Source organism: Pholcus phalangioides, unplaced genomic scaffold (genome assembly GCF_987345545.1).
Source record: "Pholcus phalangioides strain wild (caught in Gottingen) unplaced genomic scaffold, Ppha-v1.0 ptg000028l_1, whole genome shotgun sequence".
NCBI lineage: Eukaryota > Metazoa > Arthropoda > Arachnida > Araneae > Pholcidae > Pholcus > Pholcus phalangioides.
In genome coordinates this window covers 7,912,934-7,930,192 of record NW_028301618.1, presented here as the reverse complement: position 1 = coordinate 7,930,192, position 17,259 = coordinate 7,912,934, and the positions used below count along the sequence as shown (strand labels likewise).

General features: G+C 36.7%; 1 protein-coding gene across 1 annotated transcript in view; it reads right to left on the bottom strand.

The window, feature by feature from the left end:
• LOC149067882 (phospholipid-transporting ATPase ABCA3-like) overlaps positions 1-17,259 on the bottom strand; it is a 34,556-nt gene that overhangs the window by 12,983 nt on the left and 4,314 nt on the right. Inside the window, exons 2-12 of the mRNA XM_089252313.1 lie at positions 14,068-14,450; positions 13,696-13,941; positions 13,313-13,407; positions 11,568-11,723; positions 7,387-7,663; positions 7,090-7,275; positions 6,798-6,976; positions 1,351-1,479; positions 536-665; positions 279-433; positions 24-179 (exon numbers count right to left, since the gene is read on the bottom strand). Of these exons, the coding sequence (XP_089108439.1) occupies positions 24-179; positions 279-433; positions 536-665; positions 1,351-1,479; positions 6,798-6,976; positions 7,090-7,275; positions 7,387-7,663; positions 11,568-11,723; positions 13,313-13,407; positions 13,696-13,941; positions 14,068-14,398 (2,040 nt within the window). The 5' untranslated portion in view covers positions 14,399-14,450. The remainder of the gene's footprint in view (positions 1-23; positions 180-278; positions 434-535; positions 666-1,350; positions 1,480-6,797; positions 6,977-7,089; positions 7,276-7,386; positions 7,664-11,567; positions 11,724-13,312; positions 13,408-13,695; positions 13,942-14,067; positions 14,451-17,259) is intronic.

The following is a 17,259-nucleotide window of genomic DNA, read 5'->3' as shown; positions in this document are numbered from 1 at the left end:
AATTGAAACCTGAAGTTTGATACCTTTGAATCTGCAACAAGGGCGATAGCAAGAGAAAGCTTTCGCTTCATGCCACCAGACAGCTGCTTTGATAATCTGTTTTCTGCTATTTTTAAGCCAAGGAGCTTCATTGCTTCATCTGCTACCTGGTTTAGTTGCCGAAACGGTGTTCCCTTGATCTGTGTTGAATGAAGAAATATCAGATGGTCTTCACAATAAGGGTAAAATAACTTCTAGGAAGAATTTTGCCAAAAAGGCATTAGTATCGAATAACTTACGCCAGCGTAAAATTTAAGATGTTCCTTGACAGACAGTGTATCGTACAGGATGTTCTCCTGCGGGCAAATACCAAGGTTCTGCCGAGCTTTCACAGTTTGGGTCCGGATATCAAATCCACTGATCAGAGCTGATCCATCATCAGGTGTGTACATGCCTGTTCGGGAGAACATTAAGCCATAATATTTGGTCTTTTATACAATAATCATATCAAAAAAATTTTCATTGGCTGAAAACCAAACTTCAGTATGAAACTCACCAGTAAGGATGCTGATGGTCGTTGTTTTACCAGCTCCATTTTGTCCCAAGAGCGCAGTTATCTGGCCATTGTATATATTTACGGAGATGTCTTCTATCACGGTCTTCGAATGGAATCCCATCCTGAATGACTAGAAAAAGAAATAAAATTGAGATTTGAAAATTCAAACCATAAAACTGGAAGTAATAATAATTCAAAACATAAAACAGCAGCATATGAAGCACATTTAGAAGTCTTGATTGGGGGAGGGGACCTTTAGTTTTCCTTTTGTAAGGGGACCCGAGATTTAGTGCTATAATTTTTTTTTTTTTTTTGTGAGGATATAAACTACTAAGGCAAGACTGAGCTATACCACCAAGTTCTTTAGCAACATTATTTCTGATGTGTCGCAATGTTCTTGTTGCTCCGACCAAGCAACGCACTTGAAAAATCATAGAAAAGTATCCTTGCTGCTTATTTGCAATTGTAGAGTCTGTTTATGTTCATTAACATTGTTTTCAATGGCATGAGAATTTTAAACACGATGATTTTCTCATCAACTGAAGAAAAAAATGTTATCACCAATCATGGTGTTCATACGACCGTACAGTAGTGTATTTCATATGAATGGACCGGTGCATTTGACTTCAATTATGATCTGTTGCCACACTGCTACTTAAAAGAACTGCTTCATGGAGACAACACACACTGCTATTCATATGTATTGGAACAAGTGCAAACAATAGATAGAACTATGAAATTTGAATACTCTACCTATCTCTGGTTCAACATTATTCAATGAGGTAGTATTAAGAGGCAAAATATAGGAAACTTACCTTTTTCAAGTGCCGCACGATGATACCAGGTGTAGCTCCAGTAGGATCAGCTTCGAAAAAGCTTTTCTCCATACTTGGCATCGGCATGTTATCGATAGATGAGTGGGATCGACCAAACCAGTAAGAAAACTATTAATGAACAAAAATAGAAAACTAAACTTCAAATGTAGATATTTTGCTATTTTATGACAGAAAATAACAAAAATCAGCTAAATTCCACAATTAACAATACTTATTAACTTTAAGAACAAAATCTCAACACATTTTTAAAAACACACCGCCCTATACTTTCTTTTAGGTACTGAAAAAAAATAACGTAGCAGCCAACTTTTCCTGTCGTCACTCATAAGTAGTGAAACAAAAGAAAAATGTATGCTTATCTTATAGCCAATGGATGTATAGTGAAACCTGTATAAAACAGAATGTCAAGAGTACTGTTAATGATAATAACATATTGATGGCAAAATACCCACCTCTGACTTGTATGACTTCTTAATTGACTCTAAATCACGAGGCAAATCAAAATGTGTGCTAATAAATGCCAAGAGCTTGGATAGTAAGAAAGGTTTTTTAGAAACTATGATAGCTGTGGATGGCCTAAACCTTGTACCAATTACAGAATCTTGGGCAAATGATAGGGATGAATCTTTCTTACAAATCTCGAATACAATACTTTTTGAAAAATAGATCTGGCAGGGGGGTGGGGGGGGGGGTGTGTGGAGATTTATGCATAATCATGTTTGCAGGGTTGAGAGTATAAGATGAAGAGTAGAGATATTGAAACTATATGGGTTGAGCTTGAAAACAAAAAAACCCTCATAAGCTTATTGTAGGAGTTTGTTATAAACCATCGAATAAGGATCTGAACTACATCTCCAAACTTCCTGAGGAAATTTCCTACATGTCTAAGCATAAGAGGGTTGTCATATTAGAGGATTTTAATTAACCAGGTATCGATTGGGAAAACCTATTGGCTAGGGATAGGTTGGCCAGATCATGCAATTGTGAAACTGGGACAAATCTCAAAAACAAGGACATAATGCTCATTTCTTGATAAAAACCGGGACATCTTGAAAAATATTCCTCAGAGAGAAAATACAATGATGAATTGCACAGCAATGGGTAAAATTGCCCATTAGTGATGAAGCCTGAGCTTCGTCACATGCATACAACACCCACGGTAAATAATATTTAATCTATAGGAAGTTGGGAATTTAATATCGTGATTTCTAGAGAAGATAAAAAGGTACAAATTGTGGTAATGCCTAAAGAGCATGCATACAACACCCACATGCATACAACACCCACGGTAAATAATATTTAATCTATAGGAAGTTGGGAATTTAATATCGTGATTTCTAGAGAAGATAAAAAGGTACAAATTGTGGTAATGCCTAAAGAGCAATACTCTGAGTTAATGGTATCACACATTTTGAGTGGTCCATATAAAGAATTGATGAAAGATCCATCTGATTCCCACTTGAGAAAGGTGGTAAAATCAAGTGTCTCTCTTCCTGATCATGTAAAAAAGAGTGTTATTCCAAACGCTTCATTTCCTCACAGATGTATAGCCTACCCAAAGTGCACAAACCCACATTATCTCTCGTCCCGTAGTCTCTAACATTGGTACAGCTTCATATAACATCGCTAAATTCCTTGTTCCCATTCTCTTGATCAAATAATAACACAGAAATTCATCAACCTTCGCTCATATCATACGTACAGTTGAACCCTAACAGCTTAACATGGTATCTTTTGAAGTAGTCTCAATGTTCACTAACATTCCCATAACTGGTAGTATTCGATATCTAGAACAACGTCTTAAAACACAATTTCTCACAGCCTGAAGTAGAGGATATTTGCAATCTCACATTCACATGTGCCTCACAGCTTCCAGTTTTGATGATAGGTTTTACTAGATGCCCTAGCAATGGGAAATCCTATCTCTCCGATTTTGTGTGATATATATATATATGGATGAGTTTGAACGGAAGCTATTGAACGTCATGTCCCTTTTTCATTTTATAGGAGATATGTGGATGATACTTTTGTGCTTTGGGTTGGTTCCAAAGATAACTTGGAGCAATCACTACTCATTATGAATGATATAGACCCTCATGTTCAATTCACAGCTGAATTTGAAACAAATAATGAACTGCCTTTCTTGGATGTACTAGTAACTAAACAAAAATCATATTTCCAAACCTCGGTCACACTACCACCTCATTTCAGATCTTGCCATACCATGCAACAGAAACTCTCAGCGTTTCGTAATTATGTCGTGAGAGCATTTAGCATCTGCTCAGATTGAAACTCATTAGACCATGAACTTGAAACCATAAGAGCAATTCTTAAAGACAGGATTCAACACCAAGATTGTTGACAAAATGAGTAGAAAATTCATGAAACCAGCAAAAGAAACCACTTTGGAAAATACCACTGAGAAGCCACTCAATGAAAGTGTAGTTATACCATATGATCGAATAATCTCACTTAAGATCAAGCTAATTCTCAAAAAGTTTAACCTTACAGCCATAGATGTGCCTAGTAAAAACTTTTGTTTCAAACCCCCTAAAGATGCTATACCACAGAATAAAAAATGGGGCATTTATTATATTTCTTGCCTGCTTGGCTACATAGGACAAACACAGAGCTCGCTGTGTTAAAAACCAAGAATGTGAAAAATTTACCATCACCTCTCACTGCTGGCAAGAGGGCCATAGATTCTACTTTCAAGACGTGAGAGTTTTTCAAAAAGTCAAGTCCACACATATATTCGAGCCTTCAAAAATATACTAGTAAATGACAATAAATCAACACCAATCGCACACACACATCACCATGGATTAAATTCATTACGAGCGGGAATTTGTAGAACATTCCAATAGACCAATCAGATAGCTCCATTTTGCAAGCAGCCAATCAGGTTGTTGAAAAAGACTTACATGCAGGCACTTTGCTTCATTCTTGCCACAACATTTAACTTGAATTCCATCATGTCAGGAAAGTAAAAGCACACTTGATAAAAAAACAATGATGCATGAAACGTAAAAATATGTCATAGATTGTAAAAACTAAAACTTGCTGTATAAACCAATGGCTTTGATGAATTTAAAAATGCAAGATGCATTGCAATGGCCATTCAAAATGTCATGAAGTGAAAGATGACTGACAAAAAGTGGTCGTAAATAAAATTATGACGATGATTCGAACAAGTAAATGCATGAGCAATGGTCAATGAACTTTGACAATGGGGGCACTCTGGTTGACTCTTTCATAAGAAAAGATGACTGTGTGAGGCAGCAACTGTGTCCAATGCGCAACCGGGCAAGCAAAATTTTTTTCCTCCTTTTGGTTATTCCTGCAGCTTAAACGCTATTGCAATCAATCATTGAACAATTATTGCAATCAATCATTGAACAATTATTGCAATCAATCATTGAACAATTATTGCAATCAATCATTGAACAATTATTGCAATCAATCATTGAACAATTATTGCAATCAATCATTGAACAATTATTGCAATCAATCATTGAACAATTATTGCAATCAATCATTGAACAATTATTGCAATCAATCATTGAACAATTATTGCAATCAATCATTGAACAATTATTGCAATCAATCATTGAACAATTATTGCAATCAATCATTGAACAATTATTGCAATCAATCATTGAACAATTATTGCAATCAATCATTGAACAATTATTGCAATCAATCATTGAACAATTATTGCAATCAATCATTGAACAATTATTGCAATCAATCATTGAACAATTATTGCAATCAATCATTGAACAATTATTGCAATCAATCATTGAACAATTATTGCACTTCACTAATAGTTAGAAAAATTGATGGCAGCACTACACATAGCAAGCATTACACAGTAATAAATTTCACATCAGGTTCACTACACATACACTCAACATGTACTAATTCGTTAGAAATTACGCAGAGGAATGCGAACGAGGTGCATGTGTGGCTTAGTAATAGTAACTCGAATGCCAATGGCCAAATGAGGGCTTGATAGCATGTAATTTATTATTTATTTGATTATTTTAAGGATCCTGCCAGCGGTAATGCATTAATTCCATGAGGATTGAGAATTGGTCACTGGCAAGGACCAAAGAGCTATTGTCAATGTTAGGTGCACACAAAAAATATATGCAGTAATTTTTATGAATCTGTCACTTTGCAAAACTTAAATTTTGAGAACATCACTCCCCCTAGCTACTATAAACTAACGAGTATTAAACAGAGATATGCATACTATTATATTGAATTTCTTCATGTTTGCTGTTTCAAATTACTATAGATTGGAAATTTCATATTTAATGTGCTAATAGTTGTGAACTTCAATATAACTAAAATATTCTACTGAACAGCAATAGAATGAACGCTTACTTTTGTCAAAATGAAAATTTTTTATTTAAAAAATTGAGAAATTGTGTACTTTTTACAACTAGTGACGATCAACAAGCAATAATGTTTGTTAAAGTAAGATTCTACATGTCTCTGTAAAACTTAAATTTGGCTTTTCTCTTGCCTCTATGACCTCCATTTTTACATTGAAATCCAAGATGTGTTTCTTGCAGCTGGTCGCCATCTCTACGCTGAATGAAATGCCAAAATATGGCATCACCAAATTGTGAGCAATAATTCACTCTCCTTCGCCCAATCCTTCTAACACTAGTTTAAATGGAGATTATCAAAATTTTACCTAGAAAAAAGAGTGTTTTCTAACAAAAGCTGCCATTTCCATTGTAGATGAAATGCTAAAAAGGCTTTGCTAAATTTTTTAGTAATTCTGCTTCCACCCAAAAGCAACTCTTTCCTTCCAGAGCCAGTTCAGATAGATAAGTATTTATAGTTTCTCCGAGCAAAAGCGTTTCCTAACCAAAAGAGGATCACACAGTACAACTTGACATTCTCCTATCCAAAGGACAAAAACTTGCACTTGGCCAAAAATTCCTTCCATTTTAGCAGGTTTTTTAACCTAAAAATAGACTGAATATATACCTTCCGTTTCCACACAAGACAGTTTTAATCTCAAAGAGGTTTCCTATAATTGAAAAAAAATATATATTCACTAGACCAGGGGGTTCTCAAACCGTGCGTCAGAGAGCCCTGGTGAGTCTCCAACCTCTGAGCGCCCCTGACAAAGGTTTTTCGAAAAGACTCTTTGTTAAATGGCTCTGGAGAGGCAGAGAAACTCACGCATAAGCACTGAATAGGGAAAGGGGACACAGCGGGTGGAAAAAGTTTGAGAACCCCCTACACTAGACTATTTTTCTTTTCCATTCAAGACAATTTTTCATCTCATACTGTGTTCACCTTAGTCAGGTTTCACTGTATTATAGCTTGAATAAATACATGAAAAATGCTGAAGAAATCACATAAAATCTCAATCTGGAAATATAGAAAAATAGACACTCAACCGTAAAAGGAAAATACAGCGGTTTCGGGACACCGTCTTGCCAAGGCCACACCATATCCACATACCACGTGATGATGGAGTACAATACTAGAGATACCAACATCATTGCCATTGCTTGCGACATATTCACATTATCAGTGATTCCATATGATGTTATGTTACTCCACTGAACACCTACTCCTGCAAATTGGGAAAATACAGTAAATCAATATGAACACTATCATATAAGTGCAGATCAACATTACAGGCAAGAAATAGACAAAGATTCTATAGTTATGTACAAATATACGAACTTGATTGTTCAAATGTTGCGATCAGTTTAAATACAACCAGAAAGGCGCCGCTTGGATGCAAACACATGGCCAGTTTACTAGCTGCACTCTGAGACATGTATGCTTCATCAGAAAAGAATATTGTATACATCAAAACGGAATAGGGTATGAAGACTGTAATCAACACCAGAATCACTGCCCAAATTGCTACAAGAAACGGTGAAAAATTTTTTTAATCAGCCAACACTTGAATTTGGATACATAAAGCATAATTTAGTAAAAATAAATCCACACACTACATACAATCCATCGACTAACCTTTGTTGACGAACCTAGAAACAGCCATACAGAACACGATCAAATTAGAGCTATACAACAGGAGAATAACGAATAACAAGAAACCATCCATTTTGTCGATAACGCTCCTTGCTGGGTCTTCTGACATGGAGAGCCATCTATCGGAGGTTTCGGCTTTGAAAGGGATCTTGAACAGTATGGTGATAAAAGCTGATACGATGAATATCATGACGAAAACGTTAACAAAAGTACTTGTCCAGTAAACACAGTCTGTCATTCCCATCATCCGCAGCAGTTCCTGAACAAAAATGTATTGATAATTAATATTCATGAGAAACAAGAAAGAAAGGTAACAAAGTGCGATGATTCTTAAAATTTTGATACAAACAGCTCCATGCATAAGCAGATACCGGCACCTCAAATGGGAGTGGGGGGAATGAATGACCTAGGCTGTGTATAGTGAATTGGAAGAAGGGAGCAAACATTCATTTCTGCCCTCTTGCTTAAGTGAATAATACAGTATATTGAAATCAGATATTACAAAGTATCGGTTGTAATTAATTCCTACCCCAGCGAACCCAAAATAATGTTTTAAATATTGCTTATGCAAATCGCCATATTTATTAATATCTGATATAATGGAGTTTTCAGTAAGAGTAGAATCTTTCAGGAAGTAAATTCCATAAAATTGAAAGTTCTTTTACAGAAATAGATACTGTATTATTCAGAGAAAGGCTACGGGAGTGTTCTGTCAGTGCCATCTATAGTTAGATGGCAATCTCTAGCTATAGATAGAGCTGGTTTGGTTTCAGAACCGTTTGGATAAGGAGGGATCATATAACTGTATATATACAGTGGAATCCTGTTTTAACGAATACCGTTATAGCAAAAATCTCATTTTAGCGAACACTTTTAATCCCCCAGAAAAGCTTACATAGAAACAATGCTAAAACCTGGAATTCCTTTACAACAAAATTTTATTAAAATGAAGTGATTTCTCCGGTCTCTTGGAGTTTGTTATAACAGGATTCGACTGTATATAGTTTTGTTCGCATAAATGTTTGAGCTTCTTAGCTTTGTGAGTCACAAGACTTTACCGAATAATCTAATAAAGAACCACTTCAAAGTACTGAACAGGCACACATTATCGACAGCTTGCTTCTGTGATAAAGGTTATCGTTGTACTTTGATATAACCACCCTAATTTTATTTTTTCACTGAATTGGTGGAGGGGTTGCCCTTATCTCCCTCAACCTAACCTAATTGTTGTATCATGTAACCTAAATTGAAGTATCAGATGCTTCTTTGCCTACCTTCCTCTACCCCAGCGGTGTGCAAACCAGGGATCGCATCAATGAGCTGGGGGGGGGGGGGGGTTGCAAGAGATTCTCCAAAATAAAAACTTCCAAATAAGAAATTCATTTTCATTTAAAATTATGTCAAAACTAAAGAACGCCTTTATTCAGCTGAACTAATTGCCATGAATCATACAATGTAATTTGATCAAATTCTACTTGCACAATCATGGCCCCCACAAGAGGTAGACTGAGAAGGCTCCAGCCCTGGGATGATTTTTATAATTTTTTGTTTTTTTATGCTATAAATTCATCATAAAGGGGACCCCGCAAAAGATCCCAGACTGGGGGCCCTGTTTCAGGATGTGGGGGCCACGTGCACAATAATCAATGTATCAGCTCCGTCATGCCAGAATCATGAAATGTAACATTACCATTCAGGCCGTGGCGGAAACTGTCCCTTTTCTAGTAATTTTTATATTTTATTACCTTCATTTTGTTTCCGGGACCGATTGGTGAGATCATGTGTCACCAATCTGCAGCCATATTTGTTTTGTGTTGCCAGTTTCTGCAATTTATTTTGTGTAATATTATTTCCCTTTCGTGAAGATATGTAAATTAGATGCAGAGTTCAGTGCGTGCCTTCGATCTTGTGATTGGTTCCTATCGTGATGCATGGTGGGAACACTCTCATATAAATATTTGATGCATAGTGAGACACATCACTGATTTCAGCTTCTTCAAAACTGTTAGTGTAACATTACCTTGGGCCCCCCACGGAATAGTCCAAGATCTAGACAATTTGAAACCTTTATTTACCTTTAATTCACCTCCGAGAACCGGCCCGCTGTAGATTTTCGCCGATCGGCCGCCACTGTTTACATATCAGTATTACCAGATTTCATGTCATAATTGTATTTTTATTCTGAATAGCTATGCAAATAGCACTTGCCTTTCATTATGTGTTAGTTTTCCACAGCAGAAGATCGTACATCCTGATGAAGCAGGGGATGCTGGGAATGGCCCTTTAAATAGCGGCGGTATGCTGGAAACGAAGCGAATATACCGAGTCACAAATACACTGAACTGCTCTTACTAAGGTGTTTCGCCCAGCCAGGTGTGTGCCAGACATCGTCTCTTCCATCATCATGAACTGTTGATTGAGTAGCAGACTTAGGCACAGCTCTGTCTGGCTGCTGATCGCCTCTACCGACATCATGTGTTAATGGTGGTCGTCAGATTTCTTCACATGGTTGCTACATTACTGATCGAATTGGAATACATCGATTCTACTGGCACAGAAGTTCCTCTGAGATGCCATGGTGACATCGAGCGATGGTTGGGACGAACCTCTCAATTGAATTGTATGACTCTTGTGACGGTGGTCCAATGCAATGTAATTGGTGAAACCGAAACTTTTTCTAGAAACTCTGTTGCTAAAAGAACTTTAACGAAAAATGTAATATTTATAACCAAGTTTGAATGAAATATTTGTGTTGCGATCTGATCTCGGAATGTTTAAATAAATGTTTTAAAACAAAAAAATGTGTCAATTCATTCTTGTCATCCATCTGTGGTGCACAATATTGGAATACATAAAATAATTAATTGAACCGGGAATGCAACTTTTTTGCATTGCATTACCTTATCATAAAGGCGTTTCGCCCTGCTGAGCAGTGCGCCATGTGATCTCTCAACCATAGTGATGTACTAATTGTGGAAAGGTGTGCTTGGGCACCGCTGGCGTCTCATCACCCGATTACATGTGATAATAAGTTGCCATCTATCATATGGATTGATAGGTAGCCAGACCGGCTACCGCAGGACTTCCCTCGATGTCTATCTGTTGATGTCTCCTGCTCAATAGTTGGCCGGGCACTTCAAGCTGCAAACATACATTATCCTGGCTCATGGGTTTCTCCAACCACCTGGTGTGTAAAGGACTAATCAATTAACTGAGAGACTACGGACGATGTGAGCAAAGCAGGTAATTCCAGTCGTCTGAACAGGTGGCGAGAGCGTTCTAAATTATTGTTTCAGTATAATAATTTATTGAGAGAAGGAAGTCACGAGTCAAAGTCCAACATTGTGGTGCACGTCGATTTGATGCAATCCGTAAACCTCCACTATGATGAAAGAAATCTGGAATACATGCAAATCAGTGATGCGATCGATGGCAATTGGTTGTCTCTTCAGTATAAAAGGCAGTGATGATATTGTCTCTTGGCACTTAAAATTCCACTTCAGTTGTATTCAGCCTAACCTCACCAGTCGCTGGTTAACTCCACCTGGGGAATTAGGATGTCATAGTTTGAAATATCTACAAGTTCCTGAATTCCTGCAATGCCGCTTCTTCGCCATGTAAGGCCAATGTAAAAGAACAGGAGGTGTGACTTTAATATCCAGCTACAATGAACTGACTCCTGGTAAATGGAAATATGGACCGACGACTTGGTGACATCAATTTTTGTCAAAATTTTTAAAATCTCTAAATCTAACTGTTTAAACATTCAGTAAAAATTAAATCTAAATTGCTATCAGTTCGAATTCTCAACTCTCACTGTGTTTGCTCGTGATGCTTATTAAATTTTGATCCCAGTTATGACGAAGTCATCACACTGGCATAAGAAGGATAATATATGCTCAGCATATTAAATTAATTTCAGTGGAAAGCCTTAATTTCTAAATCTATACCCATTTTCATCTAGCGAATAGGTGCATGAATGAATAAAATATATTTTTATAGCATCGATTAATGTTGTATAGCTACTAATACTAAGTTTGTTGTGAACGGCTAGCATTTGAAAATATTCAAATAAAATTTGATTAATCAGTCGAATGAAATATTTTGATTGACCAGTTAAAAGATTTAATCTATTCCCAGCCCCAATTTACATACATACATACCCTCGAATGATTGGCTTTTTCTTCAACGAGCCTTTTCGCCAGTATACCAACGATCACGATGTAGCAGTAGATAATGCAAGATTGTAGCATTGAGAACAGCATGTTCAAATTTGTGTCATCTCTATACGGAGGAAATGGAAACCGTTGCATCATCAACTGCAATTAAAAATATAAAAATAAGGATATGAGCAGATGTGAAGTTATTAGTGTTAGGGCTACTTATCTTTGATTATAATTTTTTTAAATAAAATATCGTAAGAAAATACCTTTGTATGTTATCATAATCAATGTCTGTTAATTTCAATGCTATTTGAAAGCCAAGAACTAAAAAATCCTTTTGAAGAAATTCATTACGAGCGCCACCCCCTAAGCCTTTTGTGCCCCTTTCGAAGGTCGATCCAGAGTACACATCTGATTGGATCACCCTTCAAGAATACACATAGTGAATCTGACCACCACCGTCTGATACTGCTTGCTGTCATGAACTTTGTTATGCGTGCACTGGGATTATTTTTCACATGATTGCAGACTGAACACACTATATTTTCAGCTTGTGTTTGAAGTTTATCAATTACTGGTTTAGTATTAATTAAAGGAGTGGTATAGATTGCCATCACTGTAGTTGGTACGATGTACCGAGCATTGAGCTCGTCTTCATCATGGTTTCTCTAAATTCCAGAGATGTCGATCAGCTAATGGCAATTGAGTAATTTCTTTCTATTTAGATATAGATGTGGTTAATGGAAATATTGCGGATGTGTCTGGTCTTGGCTAGCCAATGACTAAAAATTGTTTTTCCAAGTGCAAGGTGGGCCCACACTACGTGTGATCAAGTATTTCAGGGGAATAGTGAATAAATACACCTAACATTTGCTTCTGTTTTAATACCACACCTATGCACAAACCAGTTGCGGCCACAGCTTTCCATCATAACAAGAAAATTGTTTTCACAAGTAGTAGTTTTTTTTTTTGCTCGTCCCGCAAATTATTGCTTGTTTTCTCGTCAACATCATTCAGGAGCATAAATGGTACAGAGGAAGGGGGTCGTGTGGCTATCCACCATTCATGAAAAATTTTATCGTTAGTGAAGGCGGCAGGGGCAAAAGTAAGCAATTCCTCTCCCACTCCGCTTACCATGCACATCTTCAGTGAACCATATCCTTGCTGTTCGAAGAGCATGTATCCGCATATATACGGGAATCCAGCACATCACTCAAGAGCAACGCATGTGATGCACTGAGGAGAGACACAAAACAGTTTTTAGCCAACCCCCCCCCCCATAAGTGAGATTAAGTCAGGTTCCCACAAACTAGGGAAGGTTTTTCTTGTTTTTGGCAGTGAAGATGTCATGAAGAATATTTCATATTTTTATAAAGGGTGGTTGAGATGACGCAAGAATCATTCAAACCCCTCCTTCCCCCCATCCTCAAGACAGTAATTCCGAACCCCTTCCTATTGCTGTTGATGCAATACTTGAATGGTCCCCATAATCACAGTAAAGAAAAAAAAATCACATTAAAAATAGAAGGTTTAAGGAATAGAATAGTTTAAGGATAGTTTAGAATAGAATAGTTTAAGGATGTTAAACAAATTAGGGATTAAGGTACTTTAAATTGGCAGCAAAACAAACAAAGCAAATTTTCTGGGAGTCGACAGCTGATAATGACAATTAATACATTTCAATGAATTTTTCATTAGACTAAAATTACTTCTGATGAGTTGGAACAAAAACAAAATCACCATACCTCATAGTTGAGATCGTTTTCCTGTTTCGAATTCAGTGAGATGAAAGTTTGTTCGATAGCTGCCTGCCATGAAAGGAAACCACTATCTTTGTAATCTGGGGGAAAGAGAAAATAGGTTAGTTTGGCGAAACACATGGAAACAATGAACAACTTAGTTCACGAATTTTAACATAACCAGGAGATTATAATTATGTTGTAGATAGTATTTTGAGGGTTGGAGTTTGAAAGTGATTATTGAAAGATAGTGGCTGACCAGGCCCCGCTCTAGAAGGGATGCAAAATCTGAGGTTAAAAGCCCCAAAAATACTCTTCTTTCACAAAAGGGCCTTACGCAAGCAACATTTTAAAAGCAATTTCAATAGTATCTGATGTGAAAATATTACCGTCGTACGATCTCGGTTTTATGCTGGGAGGGTATTTGGATTCTGTTGTTGGGAATGAGTAGGTGTTGTAGGTGTCACCGAATCGCAGGTCATACTCTAGAGAGCTTGGAAGGTCACTCCTTGAAAAGCCCTTGAAGACGATGGCAATAACGTAAGCAGAACCAAACTTTTTTTTCCGGATGTTTGCAGAACGTTCCACCAAGAGCTCTTCATTCTCGAAGCCCTCAACGACGAAGTCCCTGTTTCCTGCACAAAAGAAAACAAGAAATAAATCACACAAAAAAACGATATTTTTTTAGCACTGCCTTTATCGGGCAAACATTTATTTTCACAATGTTTGACATAGAACTAAAAACAAAACCCCTCACTTACTTCTGTTACCTGTTTCGCCAGCCCACCGATCCACCACTTTGTTCATGAAACCATCAGCCAGGCTATTCTTCGTCGGTGTGTACAAAATGTATGTACTATTTGTTCTGATGCTGGTATCATACGGACTGAAAGGTTTATAGGTTGTAATGTTGTGCATACTGTCTGGTTGCTCGTGATAAGGATTCGTCTTATAACAGATGATGAGCGGGATTATGGCCATCAAGACTGGGATCAGGATCTCAAATGCGGTGGAAAAATAGTGCCGCTTTCTGAGGAGCATCCCTTTGTACAGCATCATCAAGAACTGGTTCCCTTCTCTCGTGACAGTCATTTTTTCTTTCTTTGGAAACTTGAGGACGATAGACAGCTTGTAAATCTGACTCCTGGAATCAAGTGGAACAAGAAAGATCAGTTTTTCAAAAGAAACAAAAATATTATCATTACATATCTTTCTTTCAAACTGAGCAGAACTCTGGTCTCTATCGCCATGGGCAAATTACTATCTAGTGAGTTGTGCTGGAAGTGTGAGTGTGTGTACTTCGAGTACACTAGAACCGCGGAGTGGGTCAATTTGACCTAAATCAAACTTTGTTTTCATTTATCTCAAAAACTTACCGGCAGATGTTAAACAAATTTCGTGACTTTTCATGATATCAAATGAATATTAATTCACGAAAATTTCATTATATTCCCATTTTGTGCTCTAGAGCTATAAGCACTTATACCTAGAACTGCGGTTTGGGTCATTTTGACCCAACGTACTATTCTATAGGAAAAAAGGGGTGTATAATTTTCTTGGAAGTGGTTACCCTTTCTAAAAAGTATTTGTAAATGAAGATAGTGAAGAATAAAGGTCTTTCAAGGTCAAGTCCAATTCATTGTCAGAGCAGATTATCTTTTTTCAATGGGGGAATGGCAAGTAGAGCTAAATATTTTTATTTCCTTTGTAAACTTGAATACCTGGAATTCTGACGAGACTCAAAAAAGGTTTTGGGGGAGTAAAAGTTTAACTCTAGAAAAAACGTGCAGTTGAAATTTCTGTAGGCAAATGATGTCACAGAAAAAGAATAAAATTCTGGCCTGCATCAAATACGTTTTGAATGGATTTCCAAATCTTGGGAAGTATCAGCGTCCAACGAATCTCTCTCTTTCAGAGCACATAGTGATGCAACTGATCAAGTCATTTGAAAACAAGGGCAGAAATGCCTCAACCGACACACTCTTTTTCACTACACTGAAGCTGACTCAAATGTTATAAGCCAAAAAATAGAGCTTAGTAGAGATGGTGAGACCAAATAGAAGAGCAATATTAACTGATGCAATAAAGATAGTGAAACTACAGTTGTACAGAACAATGATGCCACAATTACAATTTATCAAGGAAAGAACAATATAAGTTTTTCATTACTCAGCACGCTTCATCTGGCAGTCGATATTGGCAGTAGTAGCCCCAAAAAGCTTCCACACGCACAGAAACTATTTCACACTACAATTCAGCAAAGTGTTACAATCACAGTTGTAGTGATCAAATGCCCAGAAAATATTCGGTGAAGGTGCAATATCACAGACGTTTTCTACAACATCCTGGACCTGACTATAAGCATATTCCTGTATTTTGTATAACGCAGTACAGAAGGCCAGAATTAGTTTTTGAAAAGCAGTTTCTCTAAAATCTTATTGAAGAACTGCGTTCATCATACGTGTTGCCCTTGCGCAAAAGTGTAAATTAATTAATTATTAATAGTAATAAATAAAAATAAACGATCTCATGTGTCAGGTAACATAAAAATGTGGAAACAAAACTGTTAATTTTTGCATGGGATGTGCAACTTCAACATGCAATGAATGTGCAAGAATAATATAAAAAAAATTTGCTCAACTGCTCACAGGGTTGTTTGGTTTAAACCACGTTGGTTTAAACCTTGGTTTTAACCAAGTGGTTTTTTTAAAAAAACCACTTCGGTTTTTTTTCAAAAAATCAAATAAAAGTCGCCTAAATATAAATTTTTTTCCTTGAAAATATCATATTGGTTCATTATTAGCCAAAATGTTTCATTTTTACCACATTTTACATCCTTGGGGTACATTCTGATGGTATATCTTTAAATGACATAAGTTTTATAAGTGGTTTTTTTCAAAAAGTCTCATAAAAGTGGCCAGAATATATATATATTTTTCATATGAAGTATCTTAGTCATTTAAAGTTATATATAAAAGCCTGAATTTCTCATTCTTACAACATTTTCTAACCTTTGGCTACATTCTGATGCTCTATCTTTAGCAAATTCATGAATAAGGATTGCATCACACATCTAAATGTAGTGGTGTATTATCTCACAGGGTTTCTTTTTCCGTTCACAAAGAAGCAGCTACAGTAGTGACACCATCATGCTAGGGACAGGTGGTCCTATAATCCAATAAAGACACCAGCTGTCCTTAAAGGACAGACTAGTGTACTAGTTCTAACATTACCTCACATACATTTTCATTTTCTTTCCAATAAGAAGTAGCACATCTCCTAATGTATATCTCCCAGTCTTAATATTCTCTCTCAATAGTTGTTTTTTTTTATACTTTCACACACACACTGTTAAGCCCAATTAATCAAGGTTCTACTGTATAGTAGTAACAGATTTCTGAAAAATAATCAGCTATATACAGGGTGATTATAATTAAAGTTTTGATTCCAAAACTATACAATAAGTACTGATCAGAATGACTTGAAAATTTGCATGGATACTCCTGAAGCAATGGAAGTTTCTTTCGCAAAAGAAAAAAGTGTAAAATGTGCAAGTAGACGATGCTGTACTTGGCCAGCAGTATAATCTATTTTGTGCAACCACATCATTTCGGCACCTCCACAGCATCAATGTGTGGATAGAACTTCTATCAAGATGCACATTGCAATACCAGCTGCTGAAGACCCATTTTGACAGGATGCACCTTAACCCTTGCAACTTCTGGCTGTGGGGATACCTCAAAATGTTATAAACAGTGGTCAGATTAAGTGGTTTAATAAAGCTGAATTGCAAGCACATCCACATTATGACCATGGGGCATACTCTGATTCTGTTGTTGAACAAGAATTTTTGTGCTTTCAACCTCATAGCCAGAACACGCGGTGGACAACATATTTAACATTTCTTAAGTAAGTTGTAGTTATTTGTTCAATTACTTCGTTTTTTGTGATGT